Source organism: Anolis carolinensis, unplaced genomic scaffold, assembly GCF_035594765.1.
Source record: "Anolis carolinensis isolate JA03-04 unplaced genomic scaffold, rAnoCar3.1.pri scaffold_8, whole genome shotgun sequence".
NCBI lineage: Eukaryota > Metazoa > Chordata > Lepidosauria > Squamata > Dactyloidae > Anolis > Anolis carolinensis.
Genome location: NW_026943819.1, coordinates 1,692,031 through 1,708,793, shown reverse-complemented (window position 1 = coordinate 1,708,793; position 16,763 = coordinate 1,692,031). Strand labels below are relative to the sequence as shown.

Here is a 16,763-nt window from a genome sequence, read left to right as displayed (position 1 = left end):
AGGAAGATCCTCAGAGTCAACATACACATATATACATATGCATACAGGTGCACACAGGTCCGGCAGAAGGAAGACTGGACATCTCAAGGGTGGAGGGTGCAGCCAAGTCCATCAGGTGTGGACCAGGCCAAAACCCCCGCCCCCCATATCATGAGGTTTGGCTCACTTTGAGGGTGGAGATGACCTCGTCACCGTTGTCCTTGGTGCTGATGGCATAGCGGATGTTGCGGTCGGGGTCAATGACGGTATCCCCCTTCTCCCAGCGGATGATAATGGGCCGCTCTCCGCGGGCCGTGCAGTTCAGCTCCTTGCCCTGGCCCTTGATGGCGATGGTGGTGTTGGGATGCGAGGTGATCATGGCCGGAACTACAGGGGTGGAAGCAGAGTGGAGGTCAGGCTTTGCAGCCACCCCACGTTCGGACACACACACACACCAGCAAAAGCCCTGTGTGAAGAGCATTTGGTGCAGCGCTGAAGCGAGCCCATTGCATTAGAAGCACTCTTCTTGCAGATGCCGATTTCAAAAAGCAAGAGCCTCAGCAGACCCTCTCCCCACTGGGTTGGAAATGTGGGGCCTATTGAAAATAGCAACCTCCCAAGATTGCAATATTTATTTGTTAATTTATCTACAGTAGAGTCTCACTTATCCAACATAAACAGGCCGGCAGAACGTTGGATAAGCGAATATGTTGGCTAATAAGGAGAGATTAAGGAAAAGCCTATTAAGCATCAAATTACGTTATGATTTTACAAATTAAGCACCAAAAACATCATGTTAGACAACAAATTTGGCAGAAAAAGTAGTTCAATACACAGTAATGCTATGTAGTAATTACTGTATTTATGAATGTAGCACCAAAACATCGCAATATATTGAAAACATTGTCTAAAAGAATTGGCTACTAACAAATTGACTACAAATAAAGATAGAATTGCATACAAGTATAATGGAATACAGTATTATACTACTAATAATACAATATAATAATATTAATTATGTATTATATATAAAATGTAATATTACTAATAATATTACCATATAATGATAATAATAATAATAATAATAATAAAAAAACTTTATTTATACCCCGCCACCATCTCCCCAATGGGGACTCGGGGCGGCTTACATGGGGCCATAATATAATGATATAGTACAGTATAGTAATTTAATGCTCATATTGTGCTATGCTAATAATATATTGTATGTTCATTTGATTTATAAGCTGCTCTGAGTCCCCTTCGGGGTGAGAAGAGTGGGATATAAATGTAGTAAATAAGTAATAAATAAATAAAATGAACTTACAGTGGCAACATTGTTGGAAATTAAATCCATAAAAAGTTTAAACCTGCTGCCTAGAGGAACAGCTGTGGATCGGGGTGGGAGGCAAACTGCGTTGGATAATCCAGAACATTGGATAAGCGAATGTTGGATAAGTGAGAATCAACATACACACAGAATACAGGTTAGTAAATACAGTAATTTACTAACCTGTATTCTGTGTGTATGTTGACTTGCCAGTTTAATTGTACCTCTTTGTTGTGAGAGGGGTTATAAACATGTGATTGTACTGGGCATGTTCAGACTCAGGACTCCATTTTTGTGTTCTGTCTGCTTTACACCTCAGTGGAGGTGGTTGCATGCTGCTGTTTGAACTTCAGTAGAGAAGTATGACCTATGGACGTCAGTGAATACAACTAGAACTAAAGTCTATGGATTACTGATTAAGAATGATGCCCTATGTACTCACACATTTGCCAAATGGGGCCACATTGGCCAAGCCCCATTCCTGCGCAGAAGGAGACATCCCAGACTGGCCCGTTCTCAGTTGAAGGCGGGAAGGAATTCTCATTATTATTACTATGCTTAAGGGAGAAAGTGGGGCCCCTTGCATACCCAACTTGGGGTGTAGCCAAATGCCCGGCAGCTGCAAGAACATTGGGTGCCACAGGCTGCATCACCCGGACCGCCTTGCATTATACGACGCGGGGATCATAAAATAATGATGCAGATAAATTTTATAATGTATAGTATTACACTCGGATATACAATAAAATGTGAAAGACAAATAACCAGACGCAAGCTATAATGAAGAAAAAGCCGCAGCTAGAGACAGGCGAGTATGAATTATTGACTAGGGTTTTACACTCTCAAGGATGCGCCTTGGAACAATTTTCCATCACAGATTTGCATAATTCATTCTTGGAGGAACCTGGGCAGAATGCAGAGGGAGGGTTTACAGCCACAGGACTGGCCCAGCGTTGTGTTGCCAAGGCTGGAGATCTCTCTCTCTCTCTCTCTCTCTCCCTTTCGCTCCCTCGCGCACAGACACATAGAGACACAAAGCAAGGATGGGCAGATGCCACAAAGAGACAGAAAAGGGCAGCATGCCGCACTCCTGCTTGGGGAGACGGCAGCATAAAGCCCCTTTGAGAGGCAACAAGAAGAACCCTATGGGGCTGACAGAGAAGGGTGTAGGTGAGTGGGCTTATTAACAAAAGACCCTCCCCATAAACATATAGCAGAGCAACTTATCAGCAGCAGCGTGACCCAGCACCAGTAGCCAAAACTGATAAAAAGAAGGCCGGGCTGTGGTGCAGGCTGGTTAGCAGCCAGCTGCAACAAATCACTCTGAACAAGAGGTCATGAGTTCGAGGCCAGCCCGGTGCCTGCGTTTGTCTCTGTCTCTGTTCTATGTTATGGCACTGAATGTTTGCCTTATATGTGTAATGTGATCCACCCTGAGTTCCCTTCGGGGTGAGAAAGAAGGGCGGAATATAAATACTGTAAATAAATAAATAAACAAACAAAAGAACAAAAACGCACAAACCAATATTATATCTTCCTTAAGAAAATAATATGCTTGCACTATTTACAAAAACAAGGTCTCCATAACACAAATACAGTTCTTTCTACTTCCTTCTTTGCTTCCACGCTGGGCTTCTTTCTCATGCAAATAAACAGCTTCACTCCCACAGAGGCTCCTCTCACAACAAACTTACACACAAGCTTAACCCAGTAGCTTTACACACAGCAGCCTTCACACTGGAGCTTCCCACATGAGGCCTTCAACCTGGGGCTTCTCACACTGAGGCCTTCTCATACTGAGGCGTTCTCACACTGAGGCCTTCTCACACTGAGGCTCTCACACCAAGGCCTCTCACACTGAGGCCTTCTCATACCGAGGCCTTCTCACACTGAGGCCTTCTCATACTGAGGCCTTCTCATACTGAGGCCTTCTCACACTGAGGCCTTCTCACACTGAGGCCTTCTCATACAGGCCTTCTCACACTGAGGCCTTCTCACACTGAGGCCTTCTTAGCTACAGGCACACCTGCTTATATTGAACTACAGCTTTTGCTGAGTCATTGCATCCATTTAACACTTTGACTCACATTTTTTTGTAATTAAAAATACCTAGTTAATTTTTAACATTTCTGACAAAGGGCACACAATTGCCACATCCCCTTTTGTGGATCTTCTGACCAGCAAAGTAAGAAGCCATCATCCAAAGAAGAGCCATTGCCCATCCCTTGGTCATGCGAGGGATGCCACGATGTGTGGTGGGCCCTAAAAGCTTGCAGTGATCCTCCAGAGCCCCACATGCATGTCCCAAATGTATGGGGGTTAGGTGGAGAGGTCAGAATCCCCTTGCCCAAGTCAGAGGTTGGTCCAAATCCTTCTTCCAAGCATGGACTGCCTCTGGAGTGCCATGGCCATTCTGCAAGTGCGCCACTCTGCCGTCCGGCAGAGTGGCGCACTTGCAGAATGGCCATGGCACTCCAGAGGCAGTCCATGCTTGGAAGAAGGATTTGGACCAACCTCTGGCCGGGTTAAGGGGATTCTGACCTCTCCACCTCTGCCGTCCTAGCAGACCCCCCTCTCTCCTCCCGCCAATCCCTTTGGGGCAGCTTCCTGAAGAACGACCACCTGGTGAGGAAGCCCACCCCCCTCCAGCCCTCCCCACCCGCGCTGTTCCTCTTTCAAGCTCTCCCTTCTGCGCCGTGTTAACATGACACAGACAAGAGGCTGAGCCGCGTGCGGGCCCTGATAAGGCTGCCGCTGCCGCCACAAAGGGGCCTGTCGCCGCCACGCTGTGTGTTCTTCCATGCAAAGACCAGGATTTTGGGGGGGGGGGGGATTGGGGAGGGGGCAAATGGGTGTGGGGAGGGGGTAAGGCTTCCTCCAAGCTGCCTCTGGCATGTTAATGTGATTGCACCCATTTCAGCTCCTTGCCTCCACTGATTAGCTGCATTTCACCTGAAGCATGAGATTAATTCCAATTGCGGGGAAGCAATCAGTTATGCTGATGGAAGGAGCGGGGAGCGGGCACCTCTCTGGGCAAGGCCCTCCTCTGCCACACCTGCGCATGGACAGGCGGACGGAGGAGCACAATAATAATAATAATAATAATAATAATAATAATAATAATAGAAGTCAAAAATCAGAAACTCCTCAAAGCACAGCAGACAAAAAACCAGTACAAGAAAATCGCACTACAAACTAGAGCTGACAGCTGGCACAACAAAAGCTTGCATGGAAAGTTCCTTGACAAAATTGAAGGAAAAGCTGATAAGGAGAAGACCTGGCTCTGGCTCATGAATGGGACCCTGAAGAAGGAGACAGAAGGCCTGATCCTTGCAGCCCAGGAGAAGGCCATCAGAACAAATGCAATTAAGGCCAAGATCAAAAAATCAACTGATGACCCAAAATGCAGACTGTGCAAGGAAACCGATGAAACCATTGATCATATCCTCAGCTGCTGTAAGAAAATTGCACAGACAGACTACAAACAGAGGCACAACTATGTGGCCCAAATGATTCATTGGAACTTATGCCTCAAGTACCACCTCCCAGCAGCAAAGAACGGGTGGGATCACAAACCTGTAAAAGTATTGGAAAATGAGCATGCAAAGATACTGTGGGACTTCCGAATCCAGACTGACAAAGTTCTGGAACACAAAACACCAGACATCACAGTTGTGGAAAAGAAAAAGGGTTGGATCATTGATGTTGCCATCCCAGGTGACAGTCGCATTGATGAAAAACAACAGGAAAAGCTCAGCCGCTATCAGGACCACATTCGTGAGCCATAGACAGGTCTTCTTGTTATCAGCTTTTCCTTCAATTTTGTCAAGGAACTTTCCATGCAATGTTTTGTTGTGCCAGCTGTCAGCTCTAGTTTGTAGTGCGGTTTTCTTGTACTGGTTTTTTGTCTGCTGTGCTTTGAGGAGTTTCCGATTTTTGACTTCAATCAAAGCGGGTTCTTCACATTGCTGTACATATCCTACCAGGGCATGTTTTTATTATTATTATTATTATTATTATTATTATTATTATTATTACTATTATTATTATTATTATTATTACTATTATTATTATTATTACAGTTGTATTTCTTACTCGCGTCTCCTGACAGATCGACGTTGGTGCATGAGCTCTGCACACAGGAACCGTGTGTCAAGGGAGGGACACAGCCCTGAAGCACTCCAAGCCCCTCATTAAAGTAGTCTTTGCAGACCAGGACCTTCCTGGGAGCAGCCAGGTGTGTCCATATGTTGTGCTGCTTTCCCCAGAGTAGACCATTGACTCCCCCCAGAAAGGTAAGGCAGGCCCCATCCCACACTTCCATGCATCCCTTTATTTTCGGTGTGTTGATCTGGCCAGATCCTCCAGCGCAATCCAGCAGCAGAGGCCTGAGAGAGCGCATCTGTGGGTGGGAGCGGGGGGGGGGGGGGGGCACATACCTTGCTGCACTCCTTCCACCACCACTACCACGATGTAAATTGATTGCCTGCTTTTATTAAGGACAAAATGTTTTTTGATCAGGAGAGGGAATCAGATCCCCACGGGAAGCGGAATTGATCGAGGCTCCACTCCGCACCGCCTGACTAATGCCGGAAAAGGCATCAGGCTCGGCGGACGCAAGGCGGAAGGGCCTGGGAGGGGAAACACCTCAGAAACACCTCAGAAGGGGGTCATCCCCCAAAAGCATGAGAGGAAGGCTCGGGAAGAGGGGGGCCACAAGAGGAAGCCAACCGGGGGCCCAGGATTCCTCCTGGACCTCTCAGTGTCAGCAGCAGCAGAAGCCGCCGTAGACCAGTGATTCTATGATTCTATGAGTTCCCCTCCAAGGGAGAGGAGGAAGACCCCCCACTTGTGCCTTGACCCTCCCCATCAGGATCTCCCTCTTTCCCAAGAGCAGAAGAAGCCCCAAGGAGACTCACTCTTCACGGTGAGGAACATGGACTTGCTGATGTCCGTGCCGACCCCGTTGCTGGCCTGGCAGAGGTAGTAGCCGATGTCCTCCTCCAAGACGTGCCGGATGAGCAGGGAGCTGTTGGGCAGGATCTGGATGCGGCCAGTGAGCGGGACCGGGTGGTACTGCTGGGGGTTCCCACTGCCTGGAATGAAGTGGAGCATCCTCAGCCACTTTGGCCAACCATAGAAAGCCCCCAAAGTGCATGACTAGCCCACCCGAGACCTCCTGGATGGACACAGCCACCATCTGAATCAAGACTGGAGACCCTCAGCCAAGGCCTAGAGCAGGGGTCCTCAAACTTTTTAAGTAGAGGGCTGATTCACAGTCCCTCAGACTGTTGGGGGGGGGGGGTGGACTATAATGAAATAGTAAAAAATTAGAATTGTTGTTGTTGTGTGCCTTCAAGTCATTTCAGACTTAGGTCAACCCTAAGTCTAAAGTTTAGGACAGAGGTAAGTGACCTTGGAGGACCTTAGTTTGGGGAACCCTGACCTAGACGATCTCATAAGACCATAGGTAAGCAAAGAGACCTCCAAAGACCATCTAGATAACCTCATAAGACCATCGGTAAGAAAAAGGACCCTCAAAGGCCATCTAGATGATCTCATCAGGCCATCGGAAGACCATAGATAAGGAAAGAGACCCTCAAAGGCCATCTAGATGATCGCATCAGGCCATCAGAAGACCATAGGTAAGGAAAGGGGCCCCCAAAGGCCATCTAGACAATCTCATAAAACCATAGGTAAGGAAAGGGATCCTCAAAGGCCATCTAGACGGTCTCATAGGACCATAGGTAAGGAAAGTGACCTCCAAAAGCCATCTAAATGGTCTCATAAGGCTGTAGCTAAGCAACAAGACCTTCAAAGACCATCTAGATGATCTCATAAGACCATAGATAAGCAAAGAGACCTCCAAAGACCAGGTAGACTTTGGTCAACCCTAAGTTTAAAGCTTAGGACAGGAGCCAGATAAATGACCATGGAGGGCCGCATCCGACCCACGGGCCTTAGTTTGGGGACCCCTGGCCTAGAACTTCTGGAGGGATCCCACATACCTTTAGCATGCTTCCACATGACTTTGGGTGGGGGGTATCCATCCACAGAACAGTTGAGGACCCCCGCCTTTCCATAGATGCCATCCTGGTTGTTGGGCTGGACAACAAAGCGTGGAGGGACTGCAGAAAGAAGCACAAGAGAAGAAGGATGAACTTCAGAAGCAATTGAGGATGGATGAGCTCCACTCATGGTGGGACCCCGGTGGGAGGCACTGACCTCGCACAATGAGCTGGCGCTCACGGCTGACGGAAGCGGCGTCATTGGAGGCGATGCAGGTGTAGTTCCCGTTGTGTTTGAGGGAGACGCTGGAGATCTGCAGGGAGCTCATGAACTCCTTGCTCTCGATGGTGACGCCGGAGCCGGAGATGATGACCTGCCCGTCCTTCCTCCAGGTGATGCGAATGGGCATGTCGCCCGAGGAGACCACGCAGGGGATGTAGAGGAGCTGCCCGATGGAGGCCGGGGGGAACTCGAAGGGCTGGATGAGCGGAGGGACTGCCGAGGGAAAGAAAAAGAGGAGGCAACCTGTCACCCTGGCCATGCCAACCTGTGCCATGGAACGGCTGACAGCCTCAGGCAACAACAACAACAACAACAACAACAACAACAACAACAACAACAACAACAAACCAACGAAACCATTGATCATATCCTCAGCTGCTGTAAGAAAACTGCACAGACAGACTACAAACAGAGGCACAACTATGTGGCCCAAATGATTCATTGGAACTTATGCCTCAAGTACCACCTCCCAGCAGCAAAGAACTGGTGGGATCACAAACCTGCAAAGATTATGGAAAATGAGCACGCAAAGATACTGTGGGACTTCAGAATCCAGACTGACAAAGTTCTGGAACACAACACACCAGACATCATAGTTGTGGAAAAGAAAAAGGTTTGGATCATTGATGTCGCCATCCCAGGTGAAAGTCGCATTGATGAAAAACAACAGGAAAAACTCAGCCGCTATCAGGACCTCAAGATTGAACTTCAAAGACTCTGGCAGAAACCAGTGCAGGTGGTCCCGGTGGTGATGGGCACACTGGGTGCCATGCCAAAAGATCTCAGCTGGCATTTGGAAACAATAGACGTTGACAAAATTACGATCTGCCAACTGCAAAAGGCCACCCTACTTGGATCTGCACGCATCATCCGAAAATACATCACACAGTCCTAGACACTTGGGAAGTGTTCAACTTGTGATCTTGTGAAACGAAATCCAGCATATCTATCTCGTTTGCTGTGTCCTACTATGTCTTTGTGTCAATAGTAATAGTAATAATAATAACTTTATTTTTGTGTCCTGCCTCAATCTCCGAAAGGGACTCAGGGCGGCTTACACAGGGACAAGCCTGATCAGACATGGATTAAAAACATAATTAAAAATTAAACAACATCATAACAACATCAGAAAAACAACATCATCAAACAACCAAGAGCCTGAACCGTAATAAATCCTGAATTTCGGAGGGTAGGAACTTGTGCAATAGAGCTTCAGGACAGGGTTGGTGGAAAAGCGCAGGAGCCAATAATAAATTAGGGCTAGAAGGGCAATGTCGGACACAACGTGCCGAGTGGCACAATCAGGTCATCAGGCCGGCCAGAATGACACAGGCGGCTCAAAGGCGTGACGGAAGAGCCAAAAGGATTGAAGGCGGGGGCGGAGGGGGAGCCTAAGTTCTTTGGGTAGGGAATTCCAGCGTCAGGGAGCCACTACCGAGAAGGCAAGAGTCTATTCACAAAGATACAATAGTCCACAGGTTACTAGCACGAGCAGGAGAACTTCCAGAGCAAGAAGACATAGACCATCCACTCTGATGAAGTGAGAATTTGCTTTAACAGAGATTTGTCTCCCAACACAACACGTATTTGAGACGGTGGTGGGACCGAGAGAAGGGACTCTCCAGCAGATCTCAATGCTCATGTTGGTTCATAGTGTTGGGAATCACCCTGGACTACTCAAGTCTAAATGTAGTCAGATAGATGATACAGCTAGATGGAGGGAATCCTTTCCCTGTTTCCAAAGGATGCCTAGATAGGCTTTACTGTGTTTCACTCTATCCTGTTTATGTCACATCCCCTACTTTGAAGTTAGTAGAAATGTGAATCTTTAGGGACACTAACTTCTCATTGGTCAGAATGTCTTTTATGGCCCCAATAAACTGGACCATTTTGGTTCAGTCTCTTCTCCCTTTGTTCTTCTAGCTAAGAACACGTCTCGCCATCCCTCCTGGCAAGATGTGGCTATTGAGATGTTTGTTATTTTTCCTTTCTTATTTTTCCTTAGAAACCAGTCTAGAGTAGACTAGACAGCTCCCAAGCCTTTCTATCTACAATGGAGTTCTTTTTTCCGGAATAAATACTTTTTTGAACTTTTACTGAGACTCTGCAGTCCATTGCAATCCCAAATAGACAAAGGTTTCTCTTTGTTCACCCCATGTTGCATTTGAAAGCTTTTGCTACTCTGCTGCCTTTTGGTGGAATCTCCCCCAGAGAGGGTTAAATTGAGTCTAACCGCTCAGAGATGACCACAACACCAGAGACCTAGGAGCAGACCCTCACCTCCAAAGGCTTCCAGCCCCACATGAGAGACAGCAGGGGACAAGAGGCCGGGGGTGGGTCAGGTGGGGGGACGCAGGGCAGGCCTCGTGCCCAAGCGAGTGATGGAGGCAGGAAGGCGGTGGTGGGAGAAGCACCACCGCAAGCAGACACTCCACAGGCTCCTTTGCCCCTCCGCACAGCCCCCTCCTGTCTCTGGGACCCCCGGCTGGGGGCACAGAAGGCTGGGCCGGGCTCGGAGCCCCGCAATCTCGGCATCCTCCGGGGCGAGAAGGCGGCTGGCCGGCGAGCGCAGCAATTCATTAGGGCTGATGGCTCCCTGAACAGGGCTGAATAATTGATGGGCAGGAGTAGCTTTTACGATGTTCCTTGCGCTCGGGAGACAGAGGGATGATTTTTTAAAGAGCTACACAAGCTGAAAAGCAGCAGGAAAGGTGCTCTGAGCAAAGGGCGAGATGTTTCCACACAGCAGCATGTTTACACTCTGTGTTCTGCTCTGCCGCTTGTCAGGGGAAATGGATACTCCGCGATGGGGGGGGGGGGGCTCCGCCGGAGATCCGGCACCAGGGAAGGACAAGGCAGGATTCGCAAGGCATTGAAAGCGTTTAGGGACCCTCTCTCCCCTCACTCACCTTTGACGGTGACATGGACGCTCTGGCTGATGGACAGCTGCGGCTGGATGAGGACGCTGCAGAGGTACTCGCCTTCGTCCATGCCCTTCTGGACGTCCATCAGCTTGAGTGTGCCATTCTCGAAGACCACTTGCCGGTGGTTGTCCGGCAGCAGGAGGGAGTCCTTGTACCACTTGATGGAGTAGTAGGGGTAGCCGATCACCCGGCAGTTGATGAAGGAGTCCCTTCCGGCCACGGCGGTGATGTTCTTCATCCCACGGATGCTGGGGGGCCCTGGAGGGAGGGGAGCGGGGGGGGGGGGAGAGGGAAGGGGCAGGCTAGGTTAACCCTAAAGGGCCAGGGGTGCGCACGGGGGAAACAGGCGGAAGGGAAGGAGGGAGGGAGGCCTCTACCACACCAGAGCCAAACCCCAATGCAGAAGAACCTATTCTGAGATTTAAAAGTAGACAGGCACCTCTTACGTTTATTCGCGCTTGGTATTCGGCGCTGCCCACCGAGTTCCGCGCGGCGCACCGGTAGACGCCTCCGTCCCGGATCTGGGGGCTGGTGATGTTCATGTGGCTGACGGTGGTGCCGTCCGACATGGTGTACTGGTTGGTGCGGTGGCTGCCGTCGCGCTGGATGGCCTCGTCGTCCAGGGCCCAGGTGATGGTGGGCGGCGGGGCCCCCTTGGCCGCGCACATCAGCGAGAACTGCTCCCCCGGGTTCACCACCTTCTCGCTGAAGGACGAGACGATCCGCGGGGTCCCGTCTAGGAAAAGCGGGGCAAGTTATTGCCATATATGCATGCATTTGACTAAGTTGTTGTGGGATCGGCACTTGTGTGTATGTGTGTTAAGGGAAAAACACCTGGTCAATCACAATTCATAGTTGGGTAATTCGAACAATCAAGGATAACAAGCTTGAACCACTCCCTGAATGGGGTATAACTTGGGGAATGTTTGTAATGCTTTTTGGGACTTACTGAATCGCTTGCATCAGAACTTACTCAGAATAAGTTCCTGAATGAGAGCCTACTCTGCTTGTCTCCTTGCACCATTGAAGAAGAAATCTCCAAAGAAGTTGCATGAATTTAATTTATGTGAGTTTGTTGTTCCAGATGGACTGAGTTATTTTGAAGCTGGAGGTTTTGTGTTTGTTTAATTGCTGCTTGTTTAATTTTCTCCTTGACTCTGCTACTTAAGAGTAAACTTTGATTTTTTTTTCATTTTCTTGGCTTGTATTTGCTCATTGTGGATGCACAAAAGTCTGGACAGGACTACACGCAGTTTGCTTTTTCACAAACCCGTAACACAAGTGAAACAAACCCGTAACACAAGTCAGTCCACATTGGGACCCCCGCCCCATGCTGCGTGGCACTCAGGAGCCCACAATGGACACTCAGTCCTCATCTCCTGCGCCCCATCCATTCCCTCTTTGATGCAACAACTAATTCTATGCATTCATTCTTCATTTTGGCCTGTCCCGCATCTCCCACCATTCAGAGCCATTGAATCACACATTGGCAGCTCCACTATAGGGATTGTCAGAAATATTAAAAATTAAAAAGTGAGTCAAGCACTGAAATGATTAAATAAGCTAGCGTTGCCCTGAGGAGAGTGAGTAGGCTCAAGCCTGTTAGAGTCAGTGGGCCAAAGCTAGTGTCGTCCTGAGGAGTATTAGAACGCCTCAGTGTGAGAGAAGGCCTCTGTGTGAGGTAGGCTTCTGTGTGAGGTAGGCCTCTGTGTGAGAATGCTCCAGTGTGAGGTAGGCCTCTGTGTGAGAATGCTCCAGTGTGAGGTAGGTCTCTGTGTGAGAATGCGAATATTTACAAATTTGCGAATATTTACAAATTTGTTACTCATAATGTGCACCTTGCTTATCCACTATTGCAACCTCATTGTTTTTAATTTGATGTTTTAATTCTGTGTTGTGTTTTTTCACCTATTGTGTATATTTTATTATTGGTTTTGTTTCTGTCCTTTGATGTTTTATATTTTATCATTGCTTGTATTTTGATTTTGCTGTAAGCCGCCCCGAGTCCCCTTTGGGGGAGATGGAAGCGGGATATAAATAAAATTATTATTATTATTATTATTATTATTATTATTATTATTATTATTATTATGCTCCAGTGTGAGGTAGGCCTCTGTGTGAGAAGGCTCCAGTGTGAAGTAGGCCTCTGTGTGACTTACCCTCCAGCACGATGGTGGCAAAGTCCTGGGCCGTCTGGGCCTTGCGGATGGCGAAGCACTGGTAGGCGCCCGAGTGGCCCTTCTGGGCGGCCGTGATGAGCAGCGTCTCGTTGTTGATGCCGCGCAGGGAGATGAAGTCGTCGGGGGTCACCAGCTCCGTGTTGCGGTACCAGCGGACGGCGAACTCCGGGGAGCCGGAGAGGGCGCAGGAGAGGATGACGGTGCTCCCAATGCCCGTCTTCAGCTTCTTTGGCGTGAGGGTGACGTGTAAAGGGTCTGCGGAGAGGGCAGGAGAGGCATGGTGGAGGGGGTCTCTTGGGAAATGCGGCACCCGCACTGCTAGCAAGCCTATGGATCCTAACAGGTGAGGTGTGTTGGATATCATCCTGGACTACACAAGTCTCAATTAGTTATGTAGCGGATAGGACCAAACTGAAGGAACCCTCTCTCTCTATTCCAAGCATGCCTAGATAGTTCTTTGCTGATTTTCCTCTGTTGCTTTCCTGTTTACATCCACTCCCCACATTGTTGTTATAGTAATGTGAACCATTTAGGCATGAGGCAACTTTCTCTATCTAGATTGGAATGTTAATTGCCCCAAAAAGGCTTGGACCATGCATTCAGGCATATCTCTTCCTCTTTTGTTTTCTACCTAAGAAGGACGCATTTTGCCCACTCTCTTGGCAAAATGTAGCTATTTAGATATTTGTTATTTTTACCCACTTACCTTCCTTAGATGCTAGCTTAGAGAGCTAGTTAGCTCCAAGAACCTTTTCTATCCACAATGGATTTCTTTTTACCTCAATAAATGCTTTTCTGAACTTTCAAGGAGACTTTGCCATCCTTTGCCATCCTAAGAAACAAAGGCTTCTCCAACCTCACCACACGTAGGTTTCTGCTGTTTATGAATCGTGATTCTGCCACTCTGCTGTATTTTTTGAGGAATCACCCCCAAAAGAGGGTTATTTTTGAGTCTAACCGCTCATAGATTCCCAACAAGGTGGAGGGAACTCCAGGTGTGCAAAAGGGACAGATCGCCGGGCTGTGGTGCAGGCTGTTGAGCAACCAGCTGCAGCCAGCTGCAACAAATCACTCTGACCAAGAGGTCATGAGTTTGAGGCCAGCTCAGAGCCCCTTGTTTGTCTTGTATTTGTTCTATGTTAAGGCATTGAATGTTTGCCTTATATGTGTAATGTGATCCGCCCTGAGTCCCGTTTGGGGTGAGAAGGGCAGAATATAAATACTGTAAATAAATAAATAAATAAATAAATCGCCCTACCCTCCAAGTCCTCATCTCTCTCCCTTTGAAGCATTCACACCACATGCACACAGGAACAAGCACAGCCACACTATTGCTGCATAAAGAAGGGCAGGGAAGCCTTGATTTCGACCCCTCGGCAGCCAAAAAGGCCCCCAGGCGTACAGGAGGGGAGGGGGCTTTGGCCGAAGAGAGACGTCAAGCTGGGAAACAGAGGAAGCCCGGAGTGCGCCTGAGTGGACACGCATGCAGACGCGGCTTGGGCGCATCTGCAGGGAAATGTCACTGCGCAATAACGCAGGTGTGCCGGCACGCTTCCAAACACCAGGGACACCCCCTGCCACCGCCGACATCGGAAGTGCCAGCGCCCACAGCTCTTCCGCCGCGGTGGATCGCTTTCCCTCTCGGGCCGCGAGAGAGTTCTCAGCCGGGGAGTGAAGGCGCTCTCACGCTCTCAGTGAGACATGCAGAGGGGAAAGCGCACGCATACAACGTCAAACAGCACAGGGACACCGCCTTGCACACCTGGCCACACGCTAGGCCTCCTGGGCCCCTACAAAACTTGATGTCAAGGGGAGGAGGCATTGCCCCGACTTACCGATCACCATGAGGGTCCCAGTGACCTCGGCCGAGCCAAAGGTGTTGGTGACTTCGCAGATGTACATCCCGCTGTCCTCCACCCGCAGGTCGCTGATGGTCAGCCCCGTCAGGCGCTTGGTCCACCGACTGTCCGCAGGCAGCGGCCGCCCGTCCTTGATCCACCGGATGGCCGGGTTCGGGTAGCCGGAGGCGATGCAGGGCAGCTCCACCAACTGCCCGGCCTTGGCCTCCCGGGAATGGAAGCCGTCTAGGATGGTGGGGATGGACTCTGCGGGGTCTGGGAGAGAGACAGTGGTCTGAGGAGCCCACCCAGGACAAGCCCATCCAAATTAGGGGAGGGGGGAGGGAGGGAGGGAGGGCAGGCGGGAGACGAGGCAAGGCGGGGAAGTCTCCCATCCTTTTAAGCATTTAGGGCTCCCCCTCCCCACTTGGAGCCTAATCGCCTTTTCCTCTCCTCGGCTGAGCTCTCCCCACAATGGATTTGCATCCATTTGCTAGTTCATGTCCCCGGGAATCCCAGACAGGATCTTCTTAGCCTTGTCTCAGGTGGAAGGAAGGAAGGAAGGAAGGAGAGAAGGAAGGAAGGAAGGAAGGAAGGAAGGAAGGAAGGAAGGAAGGAAGGAAGGAAGGAGAGAAGGAAGGAAGGAAGGAAGGAAGGAAGGAAGGAAGGAAGGAAGGAAGGAAGGAAGGAAGGGAAGAAAGAAGGAAGGAAGGAAGGAAAGAAGGAAGGGAAGAAAGGGAAGGAAGCATGAAAGGAAGGAAGGAAGGGAGGGAGGGAGGGAGGGAGGGAGGGAGGAAGGAAAAAAGGAATGAAGGAGAGAAGGAAGGAAGGAAGGAGAGAAGGAAGGAAGGAAAGAAATAAGGAGAGAAGGAAGGAAGGAAGGAAAGAAGGAAGGAAGGAAGGAAGGATGAAAGGAAGGAAAGAAGGAAGGAAGGGAAGAAGGAAGGAAGGAAGGAAGGAAGGAAGGAAGGAAGGAAGGAAGGAAGGAAGGAAGGAAGGAAAGAAGGAAGGAAGGGAAGAAGGAAGGAATGAAGAAAAAAAGGAATGAAGGAAAGAAGGCCCTAGCTTAAGCAGCTGAGGGGAAAAGGAAAAGGCCTGAGGCTGTTGAATGGTGGGAGTTGAAGTCCAAAACACCTGGAGGGCCCAAGTTGGCCCATGCCACCTCGTCCCTTTGGGTTGTACCTGAGACAGAGAGCCGGGCGCCGTTGCTCTGCCGGGTCTCTCCGCTGTACTTGTGCTTGGTGATACACCGGTAGGTGGACAAGGCATCTTCCTTCTGGACGTCCGATATGTACAACCCGCCGTAGAAAGTAATGAAAAATCTATTTTCTGGGAGAGAGACAAAGAAAGGAGCTGTGTCAGTCCCGCGGTTACAAGGGGAGGGGAGGAAAGCCCAAGTCCGAAAGACATACAACAACCCTGAAAGCCCAAGTGTTTGCAGGGAAAGGCTTGTGGGGTGGAGACCCCTGGACCCTCGAGGTGCCTGCAAGAGATGCAAATTGTCCTGAAGTCACGGCCAAATCACACAACTTGTGGCCAACTCTGGTGCTGAAAGTGGCAGAAGGACAGGGCCTCGGAAGTACCTTGGACAGCTCCCTGCCTCACTCAGAACACAATAGGATTCCCTCAACACACATTTCAATGATTCCAATCTTAGTCCTGTCTCTGGGTATATTTGACCTGACGATTCCAAAAACGGCCCCAGTTTCCCCCCATCGGCTCTACTTTTTGAGATAAAGGACCTATTCCATCTGCTCACCCACTGAAAACGGCGAGGTTTGCCAGATACTGATTTGATCATAAAGAACTAGAGTTGCTGTCCATAATTTGAAGGCTACACATCGTGCACATTTATTTACAGCATTTATATCCCGCCCTTCTCACCCCGAAGGGGACTCAGGGCAGATCACATTACACAAATAGGCAAACATTCAATGCCTTTTAACATAAAACAAAGACAAACAAACATAGGCTCCAAGAGGGCCTTGAACTCATGACCTCCTGGTCAGAGTGATTCATTGCAGCTAATTGCAGCTGGCTTGCTCTCCCGCCTGCACCACAGCCCAGGCTGTGGACATCTGGTCTATTTCAATCTCATTCCATACCTGATACACTATAAATGTATCTGACAAATGAGCAAGTCCCTTGTTAGGTCAGGAGTGATCTGAAGTACAGTAGAATCTCACTTATCCAACATAAACGGGCCGGCAGAACGTTGGATAAG

At 49.3% G+C, this 16,763-nt stretch overlaps 1 protein-coding gene across 3 annotated transcripts in view; it reads right to left on the bottom strand.

Annotated features, from left to right (window-relative positions):
• The window catches only part of dscaml1 (DS cell adhesion molecule like 1), a 94,639-nt gene that overhangs the window by 21,340 nt on the left and 56,536 nt on the right, over nucleotides 1–16,763 (bottom strand). For 2 of the 3 annotated variants that reach the window (XM_062961356.1, XM_062961357.1), the window contains exons 4-12: nucleotides 15,722–15,868; nucleotides 14,537–14,815; nucleotides 12,681–12,956; nucleotides 10,961–11,257; nucleotides 10,507–10,779; nucleotides 7,532–7,810; nucleotides 7,315–7,434; nucleotides 6,226–6,402; nucleotides 167–366 (exon numbers count right to left, since the gene is read on the bottom strand). In XM_062961356.1, coding sequence (XP_062817426.1) covers nucleotides 167–366; nucleotides 6,226–6,402; nucleotides 7,315–7,434; nucleotides 7,532–7,810; nucleotides 10,507–10,779; nucleotides 10,961–11,257; nucleotides 12,681–12,956; nucleotides 14,537–14,815; nucleotides 15,722–15,868 — 2,048 coding nt within the window. Of the gene's footprint in view, nucleotides 1–166; nucleotides 367–6,225; nucleotides 6,403–7,314; nucleotides 7,435–7,531; nucleotides 7,811–10,506; nucleotides 10,780–10,960; nucleotides 11,258–12,680; nucleotides 12,957–14,536; nucleotides 14,816–15,721; nucleotides 15,869–16,763 lie in introns of those variants that run through there. The other variant, XM_062961358.1, reaches the window with a different exon arrangement.